A 19215-nucleotide genomic window follows, 5' to 3' on the forward strand; every position below is an offset into this window, starting at 1 on the left:
AATAATTCAAAATTTATTATCTTTTACAAAAAAAGAAACGTTTTTGTTTAATTTTGACGAAGGGAAAAGACAAAGAAGAGTATAGAAAGTCAAGCAATGAAGAAATCTCTACAAAACTAAATGCACTAAAAGAAAAAGTCAATTCTCTTGCAAAGGAAGTGGTGAAAGACTTTACTTGATTGTATTTATGTTCAACAATTTTTAAAATAAAACAATTTTGACAACAACTGCGTATTAAGATTCTTATAATAAAGTTGTTTTCTTTATTTATATTAGATATGTAAAGTTAGATTAAATTTCTAATAATTTGATATTTATATTTTGACTCTTATACAGGAAACGATTCAAGATTATTACAAAAATTCATATAATGAAGAAATGACTAAAATACTAAAAGAGCATGAAATCAAATTAGATTCATATGGACTTAATGTGGTATACAAATCCTTATAAAACTATTATTTTAATCTAAATTTAGATTTGATCCTTATTTACAAAAAGAAACATTTGTGTGATGCTTTGTATTTGTTATTATAATATAAATTTCTTGTTTTTCTTAGTCAAAAATGATTTTGTCTTGTCAAAAATGATTTTGTCAATTATTCTTTATTCAGGAAACTGGTCAGGAGGAGTTCAAAAAATCAATCAATGAGGCAATGACAAAAAAAATGAACACACTAGAAAACAAAATAAATTCTTTAGAAAGAAAAGTGGTGAGAATGAACACTTAATTACAGTTTTTTTAACCTAATAAAAACTTTAAGTTAATACGACTATTAATTGGCTATGTAATTTTCAAATTATAATTGTAATGTCACTAGCTATATAACATCTAACGAGCATTACATGATATACAAAAAAAAAAAAAGTTAGAAATAAATAAAATATAAAAAGTTAAAAAAGGTGTAATAACAAATAATTTGAAACAACCATTTAAATTTTTTATCTTATAAAGCAACGTATTATAGAAAGAAATAAAAATCATTTCGATTGTTGGTGTTTTCGTGCTTATTTAAAAAACCTTTAAAACTTGAAAGTTTTTGGTTGTTTTTTTTTTCAATTAAACTTAAAGTTTAATATTATACACTAAGAAGTTTATTACATTATTATTTAGTAAAAATAAAACAGAAGAATGATGTCACCTTAAAAACGAACTTCGACCTTCATATTATATCATTTAAACAAAAATTCTATTAAATTTAATTACACTTTAAAGTAGCTATTTTTGCGCACTATTTGCTAAAAAATTCTTTTTGATGTTTTTTGCGCAAAGTTCCCTCAATACTAATTAGTCGCTAAGACAAGATCATGAAAACTGTTTATTTTCAGATCTTAGTTGTTTAATTAAACAATGAGTATTTTTCTGACTAAATTAAGTTTAATAAAGTTACACTAATATTTAAAGAATTAAAGAGATACAAAGGAAGGAAGAATTATTAGGAAAAACAATTTACTATGTTTATTAAAAACTTTTAAGTATATATCTGATTTGCCCCAAATGTAATACTGATATTTACGGATAGTTATGCAAGTATAATTAAATTTTACTTCAAGAAATAAATCTCAAAGGTTTAACTACAATTTACTATTTGTAACTGATTTACCTTAAATTACGCAAATAAAAATTTTTTTGTGTTTGAATTCTACTATGGCTTGGAATATCTTGATCTGGTCTAAGATTACCTACACAATGGAAAAACTTGACTACATGTTTTAAAACACGGCAGGCTGCGATTCATAGGTTAAATCACATTATCAGAAAATAAAGCAAAATAAAACCAGGCATTAAAATTCTAATAAATTTAAAAAAATTGCTATTTGAATTATGATATATATAAAGTCCTGTAAATCTTGTAAAAGCACGATGCATAACCACAATGTTTTAATTTAGGTATAAACTCATTTCTTCTTGCTATGCAGCATTTAGTTCTGTTTTTGACAGCACTTTATTTCAGCTCACCTAGTTCTAATCATTTTACTAAACTATCAAATATTTTTAAGTTGATAGTATTTCTTCTAATAACTTGTTTAAGCCTAATATCATTTCATTATTATCAGTAAACATATTAACAGTAGTATTGCTACCGTGGTTACCAATAAACGCAAAAGAATCTAAACAATTATGATCTTTTTTCTAAAATTATTCACTATTATTTTAAGTGAACATAAGAATAAAAGAGTAAGAGTTAAAGAATAAAATAAATAAATCAAAAGAGTTAAATAAGAATATCAAATTATTGTCTAAAGTTGTAAAAACATTTCTAAAAAGAGATAAATAATAATGTTTAAGTAAATATCAACAAAAACCTGCAACCATAATAACAAAGATGTTATTTAATAATAAAACAAATACAAAATGTTGAATTCTTAATTATAAAATAATTTTATTTAACTTTTTAAAATGTAAAGCAAGATAATCTAAAAAAAAAAAAATTTCTTTAGAAAATATATGATATATATAAACCTCTATAATATAACTCATTAGTTTAAAAACTAGTTTACCAGTGCGGTCAAAGATAAAAAATAAAAAATTAGAATAATTTTATTATTCAGAATAATAATTTTTAAAATAAAATTCTATAACAACTAAATTCAAGATTTATTGAAATCCATATCTTTTTATAAGTTTATATAGATATATAACCATATATAACTTACTAAACAAAAAACTAGAAACCGATTAAGAAATAAACTTAAATTAGTTAATATATAAAACAACATTTATTAGTATCAACTGTTTTTAATGTAATAAAGAATGCAGACTACAATGCACAACATTGCTAATAAAAATGAAGTTATACGAGTCAATGTATTTATCTAGTAATGAAAAAAGTGAAAATATTAAATAACAAAATAAAAATTTTCTAATTAATATATATTCAGATACCTTAAAATGAAGCATAACAGAGTATTCTTTTAACAATTTCCAGCAGAATTTTTTTTTACTTTTTCTATTTTTTATTTGTGTTCTAACAGAAAATATACATATAGATATAGAGAAATATAAAATGTACTGAAATATTCGCAAATTTAGGTATATCTACATACATGTCCACAACAAACAGTCTTATTTTTTAACTTTCATGCTAAATACATAAATAAAACTTTTTTCTCATTAACTCTTCTACGATCAATAATTTTACTATATAAAAAATAAAATTAATTGAACTTACAAAAAGGGTCTAAAAAATATAACTTTGTTAAAATGTTCTAAAAAGACAATACTGAAACACTTCATTAAAAAGAAAACTAAAAAGAACACTTTACTAAAAAAGAAAAATTGGGCTAAAAAAATTATTTTACCAGTCATTTTAGTTCTAGCTTTTTTTAAAAAAGAAAACAGGCTATAAAAATTAGAAAAATAAAAACAACCAACACCAAGCAAAGGATTATTTAAACTTTTGTTTTTGTTTTTAAACAATAGATAACATTAAATCTTTTTGAAACGTAGTCGATGTTGCGGCACTCCGTTGCGAGCTAGGCTATAAGATAGTCAATGTAGAAGCACTTCCTTGTAGCAGCAGGCTATGAGATTGTCGATGTTGCAACACTCTACCCATATTTTACAGTAAAAAAAAAAAATAAAAACATTTGGAATATTTTTATTGAAAAAAAAAAAACATTCTGAATGTTTAGAAAAACATTCAGAATGTCTCTGAAAATATTTAGAATGTTTCTAAAAATACTTATAACAATTTTTAACAATGTTTTGAATATCATGGTAGTCTTTTAAAATTGCGTTGTTGCGTATTTTAATATTAATTAGTTACTGCAGTTAAGTTAATGCCTTAGGTAATAATCTAACCTTAATTTTGTCAGTTTAAATTCCATAAACACGCGAAGAGTTGTTTCTTACCACAAACTGCTGTTCTAAACCCTTAACTAAAGGAAAGTATGTGTATATATATTCAAGTATATTCATATTTTCATTCTATGTAATGACATCGCCAATGGCGGAAGCGTTTATTTAACGGTGAAAAGTAAAAAAAAAAAGGAAAGGCGAAGGAAATTTCTTTGAAGAATAATAAAGATTAGGTAAAAATAAAGTAAAATAAGCAAATTATTGAAAGGTATAAACGAATTAAAAGATTGAAGAATAATAAAACACGAAAATGAATAAATAAATTAAAGAATAAACAGATTTAATAAAATAAAAACAAAACAAAAAAAGTAAAAGAAAAGTACTAATTTACAAGAAAAAAGTTCAAAAATAGTTCGAAATAATATTAGAAAGAACTAATTAAAACGTAAAAATAAACTGCTACCAATTTTTCGACACTTTTTTTTTCAGACAAAAATACAAAAGATTATTTTATTACATTTTGTAAAAGTTTTTGTGTTTGCATTTTTGTTTTGTAGTTTTTGCTATCATTTTGTAGTTTTTGTGTTCGTCTTTTTGTTTGCGTAGAGTTTTTTATTATTTGTGCGTTTGTTGCCAATTATTTGTATTGTTGCTCTCTGTTTTCTACTTTATTAAACTTTCTTCACCTTTTTTTTTTCACTATAATAAACATAAGAATATTTTAACTTTTTAATATAATTTTCTTTTGTATAAGTTCTTGTGTTTTTATTTTCGTTTTGTAGCTTTTGCTTTCATTTTGTTGTTTTTGTGTTTTGCCTTTTCATTTGTGTAAAGTTTGTTTTTATTTGTGTTGTTTTGCTAATCATTTTTATTTTCGTTTGCTATTGTTATTGAGCGTCTTTGTTTGCTGTTGTTATTGAGTGTTTTTGTTTGCTGTTGTTACTAAGTGTTTTTATATTTTTTGTCTTATTATTTAACTTATTATAGCTTCATCGTTATTATTATTATGACAATTTAAATAACTTAGTTTACGCTTGCATTTATCTATTATTATTGCTGTTAATTTTTTTTGTTTGTTTACTTTATTTAGCTTTCACTCCAATGACTAGTTTTTAAATGTATGAGTGACACCTAGCTTAATTTTGTTAAGATATAAAAAACTCGTAATTTTTCAATTTTTGGTTGAAAAATTGGATAATATATATATATATATATATATATATATATATATATATATATATATATATATATATATATATATATGAAAAATTGGATAATATATATATATATATATATATATATACATATATTTATATATATATATATATATATATATATATATATATATATGTATGTATATATATATATATATATGTATATATATATATATATATATATATATATACATATATATAGTATAATATATATATATATATATATATATATATATATATATATACTATATATATATATATATATATATATATATATATACATTTATGTTTATATATATATATATGTATATATATATATATATATATATATATATATATATATATATATATGTATATATATATATATAAATTTATATATTTTCCTATGAAAAAACATAAGCTTAGTTTATATTTTTCATAATAATTCATGAATATTTTTTTATTTCTCAGGAAATGAGTCGAGACCAATATAAAACTATGAACAATGATAAAATAACTACAAAAATAAAAGAACTTGAAAACAAAGTAGATACCGTTAAAAATGAAATAGTAAGAAAAATAATTTGTGTACATTTTTGTATCAAACATAATTGAAAATAATACAGGTAACACAAAAAATAATATTTTATATTGAATCTAAGCATCGGCGTTACCATAGCGTTGGTAAAAATGCGTAAATTTGCGTAAAATGCCTAGAAATGCGCATTTACCGCGGTAATTTTGTGTAAATATGCGTAATACGCAAATTTACCGCATTTATCACATTTTACCGCATTTATCACTTTTTACCGCATTTATCACTTTTTACCGTTTTTATCATTTTCTACCGCTTTTTATCACAATTTATCGAATTTTTTTGCTGCTTACCGAAAAAATAAACGAGGTTTTTTTTAAATTGTTTTTTGTATTTTTATTAGTAAATTTTACATTTACAGTTTAAACAAACAAGTTATTATTAAAAAATAAACAAAGAGACATTTCAACTTTGGTCTTCAACTTGAGTTCCTTCATACCCTTCTTCTTGAGCTAGAGTCCTATGACTCTCTTGGGTATCTAACTTCAAAAGGTTCAGGACCAGTTTGAATATGTGAACTTCCCTGTTGGTGAGTTTTCTTAGTTGGAAGTGACATGTGGTAATTCATATGGCTCTTCTTCGCAAGTTTTTTCCCAATTGCTTAGGTTAAAAGGATTCCTTGCGTTATTTTGACTCACAAAAACTAACATGCTAGTGTTTTCTGGTTTTACATTATGCCTAAAATCAGTAACTGTCATACCTCTTACTGAGAACATTCGTTTCAGTAGTAGATAGTTCATAAAAAATAAATATATGTACCACAAGAAAATTTATTGATTGCGGCGGAAATAAGAAACGGCTATATGAAAATTAAGAAACTGATGACAATTTAGTTTTATACCTTAAGCTCAAATATTGATAAGTTTCAAATAAAAATATATATTTTTTTGTTTAGCATGAGACTTTTTTGATAAAAACATCGGAATATTACATATTTACATAAACTTGTTTGATTTGATAATGGGTTTGATATATTAATCAGAACACTAAAGTAAGAACTTTCAAACTGTTAGCCTTTCTTAACTTAAGTCAAGCTTATATGGAAGGCTAGTTTAATTTTAGTAGGTAATTAATTATTTAACAACTATCTGTCTCGATAAAAACAAAGTAATTTTTTCGCTATTTTTACCATAGCAATTACCGTTTTTACTATCTTGTATCACATATTACCAGAATTTCCGATTTTCACCATTTTTACGCAGTTTTACCTTTTTTACGCAATCGTACAGTTTTTACGCATTTTATGCAATTTTACCTTCTTCTGTAATAAATAAAAGCGTAAAAATATGTAATACGCATTTTTACCGCATACGGTAAAATGCATATTACACATTTTACTGCAGTGCGGTAAAAATGCGTATAAGCGTTTTACCGCATTTTACCGAAATTTTTTACCTCTGGTGCGGTAACGCCGATGCTTTATTGTATGCTTGACTTTTTTTTTATTTAACGAATAAAATGGTGTGAATTTTAAAATCTGTTACAAAAAAAAGAAAAAAAAAACTAATTTTGAAGTCGCAAATCTATCAAAAAGAGTATAGATTGTCAAGCAATGTGGAAATGATTACAAAACTGAGTGTACTCTAAAACAAAATCATTTCTTCACCAAAGAAAGTAGCAAGCGACCTTCCTTGAGTTAAAAATTATATTAAACTTAATTATAATTAAATATAATTAAAAACAAAACAATTTTGACAATGACTACAAAATAAGATTCCGATATTTAGATATTTTCTTCACCAATATTAGGTATGTATGATAAGATTAAATTTCTAAGAATATGATATTCATATTTAAACTTTTATGCAGGAAACATATTTAGAGCATTACAAAAATTCAAATAATAAAGTTGCGATTATAAACCTAAAAGAACTTAAAATCAAAGTAGATTCATATGCAAATAATGTAATAAAAAAAACTTTATTAAAATTATTATTTCAGTCTAAACTTAGTGTTGAACCTCGTAGACAAAAAGTAAACAATTGTGTGATATTTTTATTTTTTTGTATTGAATTTAATAATTACAATTTTTTTTTTCGTTGTCACAACTGACTTTTCCTAACATAACTGTTAACAGGTCAAAAATATATTTGTTAACGTGTCAGTAACAGTTTAAAATATCATTTATTGAGAAAATGACAAAAAAATGTACAAACTTGAAAGTAAATCTAGCTCTTTAGGAAATAAAGTAATGAGGAAAAATATCTGTATACAATTCTTTTTTTTTACTCAAAATGCAATCATTTACAATACAAGGTTAAAAATAAAATAAATAAAAATTTTTAAAAATGGTAATTAATAAAAGTTAAGAAGCAATCTTCCAAAAAAATTATTTGACAAACTAATTTATTATAAAAACAAAAAAAATGATGTTGTTAATTATATCGGTGTTATGTGAAAACTTGTTTAACTGAAAACTTTTACGCTGTTCTCCTAAATGCTTTAACTTAAAACAAAGTAGATTATGATTAAAAAGTGGTTATAATTATTTTGATTTATTGAAACTTTAAAAATTGAACCAGCACAATAATGTGACCCTAAACAAAAAGTTTTTACTTTATACAATGTATCATTGTAACAAAAAATTTCTTAAATTAAAACACACTTTTAAGTTGTTGTTTTTGCCAAAATCATAAGAAAAATATTTAAATTCCTCAAAAAGAGTTAATAAACAAAGGCTATGTTTTAGATGACCTTGCAATTGTTTTTCAACTTTGCGTTGGTTTTAATATATAATTAAATTGTTTTTCAACAAGGTTTCAGCCTAGCAAGTTTAAATTGTTTTATGAGCAAATGTCTTAACTTTTCTCAAAATATATAAAAAACTTTATCTAAAGCATTTTTAGTTTATAACATGTTATTTAAAACATCCTTTGATGTTCTTTAACGCAATGTTGTCTCAATACAAGTTAAATATAAACACAAGATCATAAAAACTATTGACCTCCAGGTCTTTAGTTATTCAGTTATATAAATACGCCCTGTAACTTTTCATTTACTTAATTTGTAAGAGAAGTTTTAAAACAAAGCTCAAATATTTTCAAATACTTACTTTTATGTTTTAACTCTATAGCGCTCTTTGTTTATAATTTGTTTGTTACATATACATATACATATACTTATATATATGTACATATATATATATATATATATATATATATATATATATATATATTATATATATATATATATATATATATATATATATATATATATATATATATATATGCATATATATATATATATTTATAACTCTTATATGTTGTCAGAAAGTTTTTTCCATATTTTGTTGGCAAAAACTAAAAATTAAAATGCATAACCGAAATTTTATTTTTTATTTTTGATAGACTACCAGCCCCAGCCAAACCCTCAGTAGATGTAGCAGCACTCCCTTGCGGGTAGAGCTAAAGCACATGTAGCAGCACTCCGCGCATGATTAACAGTAAAAACAATTAAAATAAAAACATTTTATTAAAAAAATAAAAAATAAAAACATTGTTTATATTGTTAAAGACATTCAAAAAATTTTTAAAAACATTCCGGTCAATTAAATTTGCGTTTTTGTGGTTTTTTTAAAAAACGATTAACTTTTAATTAAATTAGTGGTTTTAACTTTCTGATACACGCAAATGTTGGACAAAAGTCAAAAGTAATTAAAAGTGACGTATGTGTTGGCGTAAGAATCAATTTTTTCCTTCCACTCTTCCCAAATGCAACAAACACTATATATGTATATATATATATATATATATATATATATATATATATATATATATATATATATATATATATATATATATATATATATATATATATATATATATATATATATACATATATATATATATATTGAAAACATTTTTTAACTTATTTATCAAATTTAATTTTTTTCTTTGCAATAATTTTACTAATTTTTTTTATTTTAAATTTTGTTTTAATTAAAATAAAATCATGTCAATATTTAATTGAAATAATCAGAATTAAAGTTTAAGGATTCCTCTTTTTACAATCTTTCTTAAATTTTTCTTATATAAACTTTGAGGCTTTATTGAAAACTAAAAAAACATGATTTTTGCGTAAATTTGTTAGTAAATGTTGCAACTCATTAACTTCTAAGGTTTTTCTATATCATAATATGAAATTGTTCAGCAAACATTTTGCTACAAGGCTGTTGCGTTTAATGGTTTTTATAAAATATTTTTACGTTTAAATATATGCGTTGAAACAATTTATAACATAAATTCAAAAGTAATATAAAGAAGCAAAAGATTTCAAAAACCTTTCACATTTTAAGTTAAGTTTTGCAAAAGCAATTAAAGTTGCGTTTGTCTAACTTGTTGACTCCTAAAAAATATAATGTTTTTAAAGATAGTTGAAAGTAAGATATTATGTTGAAATTTAGACAATGAGCTCGATGATATAAAACTGGTCTCCATTTTTGTTTAAAACTCTAGAAGATGATAACTACAAATTTTTAAAGCTAAGATTCTGTTAAGGAACAAAACCCAACTTCTATTATATTCCGAAATTTTAAACCAACTTAACGAAAATAAGACTTGAGTTGTTTCAAATAGTTTGTTATTAAATAATTATCTATTTATGATTTTGTGATAATTGTTATAAGCTTATAAGAGATTGACATGTTTTCATGTAATCATAATATGATACCAACTTTGCAAGAAACTATGTAGAACTATTTGATAATCGTACAATACTACATTGAACTCAATCTTTATTCAAAGAAACGCAATACATGTTTTTAGTCTAAAATTGTGAATAACTTAAAACAAAATTATTATTATCTCGTAGTTAGGTATTAAAAAATTATCTTAATATAATCTCATGAAGATATTTTAAATACATTTAAATGTAAATTATAATTGTTTTGATTTTATCGTGAGATTTTTATAATGAAATTTTTTAAGAAAAAAATTTTTTGTATTAAATATTCGTTTAATTGGTATCATGCGTTTAACTGGGTTTGCAATTTTTAACTAGATATAATAAACCTAATTCAAAATAACATTATTTGAAGTTGGAAGGCATTATATTAAGATTGTTAAATAAACTGTGTTTCTTTGAGATTACTTTATTTTTAGGAAAACTTGTTTAACAAACTGAATAACTTTAAACTTTCTTAAAGCTTATAAGGGCATACACTTTTGTTTTAATTAATAAGAGAAAAAAGTTTTTCTTTATAAATAACATTATGAAATCTAAGAACTTTTGATTTGCATAATTTCAATCAAATTAAAAGCGAAAACAATTATTTTAAATATTTGATAGAATTACAAAAAATAAAAAGTTTAAGCAACACTAATCGGTGTTTGAAAGGTCTATTCATTGAGAAAAAACAAGCTAAACAAATGACATTTTTATATATATCATTCTGATAATCAAGATTATTCTTTTCAATATTCTATAGAGCAATTAAAGTTTAGTTTACATTTTTCATAAACATTCAGTTACAGAAGGTAAAGAAGACAAAGTCTCAATGCAATCTTTTCATTGAGCCCGAATTTATACTTTCAATATTATTTTTTTTTTGTTTTGAAAGAAGTATGTTATGACCAATATAAAACGATGAAAAATAATCAAATAACTACAAAAATAAAAAAACTTGAACAAAAAATAGGTTACGTTAAAATTGATGTAGCAAGAAAATTCATTTGGGTATTTTTTTGTAGGAAACATATTGAAAATAGTATTAGTAATACATAAAATTAAACATTTAAGTTAAATTTATTTTTTTTTGTTTTTTTTTTTGACTTTGATGAATAAAATAAAGTAAGTTTTATTATCTCTTACAAAATAAAAACTTTTGACAACAACTACACATTGTGATTCTGATATTGGGGTTGTTTTCTATATTTATATTAAATATTTAAAGTTAAATTAAATTATTTTTACTTTGATAATGATATTTTGACTCTTATACAGGAAAGAAGTCAAGAGCATTACAAAAACTTAACTCTTAATTTATGTAACACTTAAATTATATCCGTATCTTCGGCAGCTAAGTAACAATTAAAACTAACAAGTAAAATTAATTATTCAAATCTTTTCAATCACATTTTAAAATATATTTACTTTGCCCTACATAAAACTCTGATTTTACGGTTATAAAACTAAAACTAAATAATACTTTGAAAAATGAGTCCAAAAGCTCTTTCTAAAATTTACTTATTATAAACTGGTTTATCGTAAAATTAGTACCATAAAAAATATTTTGTCCGTGAGTTCTAATATGGCTAGTTTTACAACTGTTTTTTGTAAACAAATTTTCCTATCAAGAAAACGAAATAAATTAGCTAATAAATGAACAAAGTTGGAAATTATTTAAAACTTATATTGTTGGTTTAAAAACAAATCAAAACACTACTGTTATATTCATAACTAAAAATGTTGGTATTTTTGGTTATGTGTCTACATAATTGGTAAATAAATTAAAAAACCTGAGTTTTCATGTTGCAGGCAGTTCTATGGTTATAATATTTGCCATTGGTAAAATATTAGGAAAACACCCTACACATTTTTGTTTTAAATTATGCATTCTAATTGTATGAAAAGTTTTGCAATAAAGTTCAAAGATTTACAAATATTTATTTGCATTTACTAACCCTATAAGGCTTTTTGTTTGAACATAATTTATTTGTTAAGAAATATATATATATATATATATATATATATATATATATATATATATATATATATATATATATATATATATATATATACATATATATATATATATATACACGTATATATATAAATATATATATATATATATATATTTATATATATATATATATATATATATATATATATATATATATATATATATATATATATATATATATATATGTATATCTTCTACTGCTGATTTAAGTTAGCAGCGTGACGTCATACTTAAAAAGCCTGCTGCCGGGGGCTTCAGTGCTTTTATCCAATGACAAATAGCCTGACTCATAGTAGAGTGCTGCTATATCGACTGACGGTTTGAGATGGAGCGGCAAAGTTTTCAATCATTATGCTTCGTTTTCATCTTTTATATTTAAAAAAGATATATCAATTTAGATAAGTAAAAATAGAGAGCAAGAGCTCACAAAAATATGCTGTAGTATATATAAATATATATATTCATATCTAAATATATATATATATATATATATATATATATATATATAAATATAAACATATACATAAACATATATATATATATATATATATATATATATATATATATATATATATATATATATATATATATATATATATATATATATATATATATATATATATATACGTAAATGTATACAGTATCGGAAAAACCCACTTTTTTGGCATATTCCATTCAGCATGAAGTAATATAACATCTTTCAGGATATTTTTATACATGAAACGGTCCATTATTCCATAGATTCGATGAATTGGACCTAGACCGTTAGCAGAAAAACACCTTCAGACCAATAAATTGCCTCTACCGTGCTTCACGTTCTTATGACAGTAACGTAAATCGAGGCGTTTTCCGGCCGGTCGACGTAAACGGCAAATGCCATCGCTCCCAATGATGTTGATCTTCGATTTATCACTTAACAGGACAATTCGCCATTTCTGAACATTCAATTCAAAATGAGATGTAGCAAACAGGAGTCTTTTCTTCTGGTTTTTTAGTGAAATCAGCGGTTTCTTTGCTAGGCGTCGAGAAAACAATCCGGCTTCAACAGCACGTCGTCTGATTGTTTGGTCCGATACAGGCAGGTCTTATTTCTTTTGTATCTTGACTGATGATATTCAGGGATCCTTCTTGATGGATCTGACAATCATAGAATCCTCTCCAGATGTGGTGGAACGCGGTCTTCCACCTTTGTTATTTGCTGCCAAAGTCCCCGTAGAACGAAATTTGGATCATAGTCTTGATACGATCCATTTTTTCACGCGATATTTATCGCAAATACTTTTTTGTGACATTCCACTTTCGTAATCGCCAATATTTTTCTTTTTCAGTTTTAATCCAAGATTATCGGGAGCCATTTTTGCACTTAAAGTCATAAAAATAATAAAAATAAATGTTCACGCCTCTCAAGGCTTACCGTGTTACATTTATCTTGTGATGATACAATAATGCTTTGTGGAACACAATGTCTTGGTTAGATATGGACTGTATTGATGTAATGAAACACTTGTTGTATTAAACTTCTTGTATTGATGTTCTTCGATAAAACACTTTGATAAACTCACTTTAATAAACTGTCTTGATAATACTGACTTGATTGACTTCCATATCCTGAATGAATTACATGTCGATTTACATGTCTCTTATATTGTAAAATGAACTTGTGTGATCCTGTTCTAGAAGATTCTAGATGCTTCTTTCCGATGCTTCTAAAAGCTTCTGGATACGTTTGGATGCTTCTGATTGTTTTTGGATATTTCTGGATGCTACTGGATGCTTCCGGATGCTTCGTCTGGAAACTTCTGGAAGCTTATGCATGCTTCTGAAAACTTCTGGAAACTTTTGGATACTTCCTTTAATTATTAAAAAACTTCCATAACGTTGACACAGACCAGACTTAAGAAAATGAAAAAAACCAAAACAATTGCATTTGTTTTGTCCGCTGCAAAACGGAACCTGTCAACGAAATTCTGCCTTTGTGCTGTCACCTGTCAGCTGATTGCTAATGTCATGGCATGCTATGACTCCAGATTCTTGAACTGTTTGTTTTGGTAGTATAGTTCGTTTTGTTTTTAAGACATGTAAAATTAGGAACATTTTATGCATTGTTTAATGTTGGTTACAATTGTTTTATCCAATACTATATATATATATATATATATATATATATATATATATATATATATATATATATATATATATATATATATATATATATAAATATATATATATATATATGTATATATATATATTTATATATATATATATATATATATATATATATATATATTTATATATATAGATATATATATATATATATATATATATATATATAAATATATATATATATATATATATATATGTATATATATATATATATATATATATATATATATATATATATATATATTTATTTATATATATATATATATATATATATATATATATATATTTATTTATATAGACATATATGTATATATATATATATATATATATATATACATATATATGTATATATATATTTATATATATGTATATATATATATATATATATATATATATATATTTATATATATATATATATATATATATATATATATATTTATATGTATATATATATGTATACATATTAGGGGGTTCCAAAAAACCAAAATTTCAAAATATCAATATCCCTGGCAAGTTTTAAGTGCTGTCACCTGTCAGCTGATTGCTCATGTCGTTGCATGTTATGACTGCAGACTCCTAAACAAATTGCTGTGGTAATATGGTTCCTTTCGTTTTTAAGACATGTAAATTTAGGAACATTTTTTAAATTGTTTGATGTTGGTTACAATTGTTTTATCCAATACTAAATATATATATATATATATATATATTTATATATATATATATATATATATATATATATATATTATATATATATATATATATTTATATATATATATACATATATATATATATATATATATATAATATATATATATATATATATATATATATATATATATACATATAAATATAAATAAATATGTATATATATATATATATATATATATATATATATATATATTTATATATATAGATATATACATATATATATAAATATATATATATATATATATATATATATATATATATATATATATATATATATATATATATATATATATATATAAATTGGTGGCTGCTGCTAGTTGGGATCCAGAAGTCGTAAAAAGCGGTCATTAAACGATTCTGCTTCCATAATTAATTTTAAAGGCAGTCACCAACGACCTTTGCCTCCTTTTTAATGTTGGCCTCTAAGTCATAACTCCAACCTCCAAAAGAAAACTTAAGCTGCTGCTACCAATAGAAAGGCAAGAGCTACTAGAAGTGAAAGAGAGAACATTTTGCTAGTAAAAACTGATCGGAAGGCTGCCACCAATAACTTTCGCCTCCAGTCGCCTCCGGGCGGCAGTATTAACTCTGGATATAAGTTAAAAGGCAACATTTTAAAGTGAGAAATTTACGATAATAGCATTTTGTAGAGATAAAATAAATCAAAGATATCACTCTGAACACAAATTTTGACTTTAAATTGTGTTCAAAAAAGGCATAAAAGACAATTTTGAGTTATTTTTTGCGTAACATTTGCAAAAAAAAAAATATTGGAACCCCCCAAGATTTTATTGTTTAAAAGCAATGTTTCATGAGAGTTTGCCAGTGTTTTTCTTTTAATTTTATTAACATTAAAATTGGAATAACACAAATTCAAATCGTTTACAAACGATGTTTCAGCCAAATAAAGCTTAAGTCGTTTTATTAACAACCATCTTCACTTTTTCGTAAACTTATCAGTTTTTTATCTGATGAAAATATAGCTTACAACTACATCTTTAAAACTGTTTTTAGAGTTATTAATAAAAAGTTCCGTCAATATGAATTAGTCATAAGAACAATGTCATGAGTAGTCATTGTTAACTCATGAGTAGTCATTGTTAATATTTTAAATAACAGAAATGAAAAAGGAAATGAGGAGGTAAAACTAAAATTTAGAATTTAATTTGAAGATTCTTTTTCCATTATTGTTTTGAAAAGTTTTTTAATATAAACTTTGAGTATTTAAAGAAAACTGAAAAAATTGAAGTTTGCCCAAATATGTAAATGAATATTGAAACACGTTAACAACTTTGTTTTGTCTATAACATCATTTGAAAATCTTTTGTTAACATTCTTTTTCTACACGGCTGTTGTATTTCTATGTTCTATAGTAAAATTTATAAGGGTTGCTTTATATAAGAGTTGATACTTTTTAACATGGAAATTAAACAAGCTTAAAAAAAGAATATAGTTTAAAAAACTTTTTGCATTTAAAAAAAAACTTTGCAAATGCTACTTTATTAAAGCTGTGTTAGTCAAACTTGTCGTCATCAAAAAATTCTAAAAATTTCTAAAAATTTTTGAAAGCACGCAAGAAATTATATTAAAAAAACAGAAAGTTCCGTCAATATACATTATTCATTACAACAATGTTATGAGTAGTCATTGTTACCAGGTCTATGTTTATAATTTTTATTTAAAGCCGAAAATTGTAATAACCAGAAACATACGAAGCTTCCTTTTTATTCAAAAATAAATATCAACTTCTATTAATAGCCATAACCGTAAATCTACTTAACGTAAAACCAATTTTGATTGTGTCATACATTTTGTTTTCAATTAATGATCTATTTATTAGAAATCACTACTAAACTGAATGTACTTGAAGATAAAATCAATTATATATTAAAGGAAATCGCAAAAGACTTTTGCTGACTTGAAATTTACACTAAACAATTTTTATAATAAAACAATTCTGACAACACTTAAATAATGCGATTCCAATATTTAAGTTTTTTTCTTATTTTATTTAAATATGTGAAGTTAGATTAAACTTGTAATAATATGATAATGATATTTTGTCGCCTATGCAGGAAACGAGTCAAGAGAATTACAAAATCTCAAATAATGAAGTAATGGCTAAAAAACAAAAAGATCTTGAAATCAAAGTAGGTTCATGTGTAAATGATTTGGTATAAAAATAATTATTTAATTTATTATTTCAATCAAAACTTGGAGTTGTACCTTTTCAACAAAAATGATTCAGTTTGATTGATTTTGTTTGCAATGTTATGTACTTATTATAAAAATAATAGTAACTACCTTTTTTTCAGGTTAAAACGTTTTTCATTAATATATTTTTATGCAGGATATGGGTCAGGAACACTTGAAATAAGACAATAACAAAAAAAACACACTAAAATACAATATAGACACTTTAGTAAATAAAGTGTTGAGAAAAAACCTTTAAAAACATATGTTTAACATAATTGCAAACATAAAATTAATATCAGTTTTTATTGGTTATGTAATTTTCAAGTATATTCCATTTGTTAATAACTGAATATTAATTAGTAAGGAAAACAGGATAAAATAAAAAATAAATTAATAAAATGTTTTTAACTATATATTAAACAAAAGTAAGAAGGATATTAATCGAAGTTTTATATAACAAACTAATTTATTATAAAAAGAAACAAAATATTTTTATTTTGTTGATAATAATAATAATTCAAATGCTGTTGAGATAGAGCGCTAGAAAATATCTACGACAGTCAACACAGTAGAAATTCGGTTTATTAAGCTGCAAACTATTTTTCTTGTTCATTATTATCTGCAAGTCAATCAGCTCAAGTTTGGATTTAAACTCTTTCACTAATAAAGACTTTACTACAGATTACGGTAAGTTATTCCATCCAAGGACAACACTGTTTGTGAAGAAGTGTTGTCTACTTAAACAATATTTAACGAACTCTGATTTGGCACTATGTTCATATCCTCTAGCGTTGGTTAATGAACCTGTTGTATTGATTGAATAAGTTTGGATCTGGACTTTCTTCGTCCAAATAGATTCAAAACCTTTATATATTTTAATTTGCTGTATAAGGTCACATCTTAGTCTTCCAACTTTTAAAGTTGGTAGATCTAATATGTTTAATCTATAATTTTATCCCAGATGTCTTAATTATGGTATCAATTAGTTGCTTATCTTTGAACTTTTTAAAGAACTTTTGATACATTTTTTCTAGTAGGGTTTTTAAGCTTGAATCGCAAACTCTAAATGAGGTTTAACGCACTTGCAATAAGGCATTATAATGAGTACTTATCTTTATACCTTTAAGTGTTATTTATTATTGCAAGCATATTGTTTGCTTTAATGGCAGCATTCCGTACTTTTCTTTTTTATTTGAAATCCTTGAATATGTAATTATTTTATATTTCTCAAAATTCAAACCCAGTTACCATTCAATAGAACATTTATCAAGTAATTTAATCTCATTTTTAGAAAATTTTGAATCAACCTCGGTATAAATAAGAACAATTGTTTTATTGTCATTGGCATACAAACAACATTTATTAAGAAGTTTGCTCGGTATATCGTTTAAGAATATCAAGAAACGGAGTGGGCCGAGTACAGAACCCTTTGGTACTCCATGTAACACATCTACACAATTTGTCTTGCATTTTTTCATCACTACGCGTTGTTTCATATTCGATAAGAATGATTCAATTCATTTAAGAGGCATACCAACAACATCGGAAGCATAAACTTTGGCACAAACTTTTTTGTGTGATACTCTGTCAAATGCTTCTTGATTGATAGTTTCGTTGCTATTTAAAAAACTGTATAACCGAAAAGTTTTTTGGCTTTTTTTTCTAATAGTTTTTCCTTAAATTAAAAGTTATAAACTAAAAGATTTAGGAGGTAAAAGTTTCGACTTTGTGTTATATCATTGTGACAAAAATTGTATTTGTAAAACAGTTTTTAGGCAAATTTATTTAAACTTATTGGGAAACATTTGAAAATAAGAAAAAATTAGCTGCGAGGTCTAGAGGCACACTTTTAAGTTGCTGTTTCTGCCCACCTTAA

At 23.8% G+C, this 19215-nt stretch overlaps 1 protein-coding gene across 1 annotated transcript in view; it reads left to right on the forward strand.

The window, feature by feature from the left end:
- The first annotated feature begins 19 nt into the window (after positions 1 to 19).
- The window catches only part of LOC136083883 (outer membrane protein alpha-like), a 51900-nt gene continuing 32704 nt past the window's right edge, over positions 20 to 19215 (forward strand). Inside the window, exons 1-5 of the mRNA XM_065803799.1 lie at positions 20 to 161; positions 337 to 435; positions 615 to 713; positions 5467 to 5565; positions 17219 to 17293. Coding sequence (XP_065659871.1) covers positions 379 to 435; positions 615 to 713; positions 5467 to 5565; positions 17219 to 17293 — 330 coding nt within the window. The 5' untranslated portion in view covers positions 20 to 161; positions 337 to 378. The remainder of the gene's footprint in view (positions 162 to 336; positions 436 to 614; positions 714 to 5466; positions 5566 to 17218; positions 17294 to 19215) is intronic.

This window comes from Hydra vulgaris, chromosome 08, assembly GCF_038396675.1.
Source record: "Hydra vulgaris chromosome 08, alternate assembly HydraT2T_AEP".
Classification (NCBI taxonomy): Eukaryota; Metazoa; Cnidaria; class Hydrozoa; order Anthoathecata; family Hydridae; genus Hydra; species Hydra vulgaris.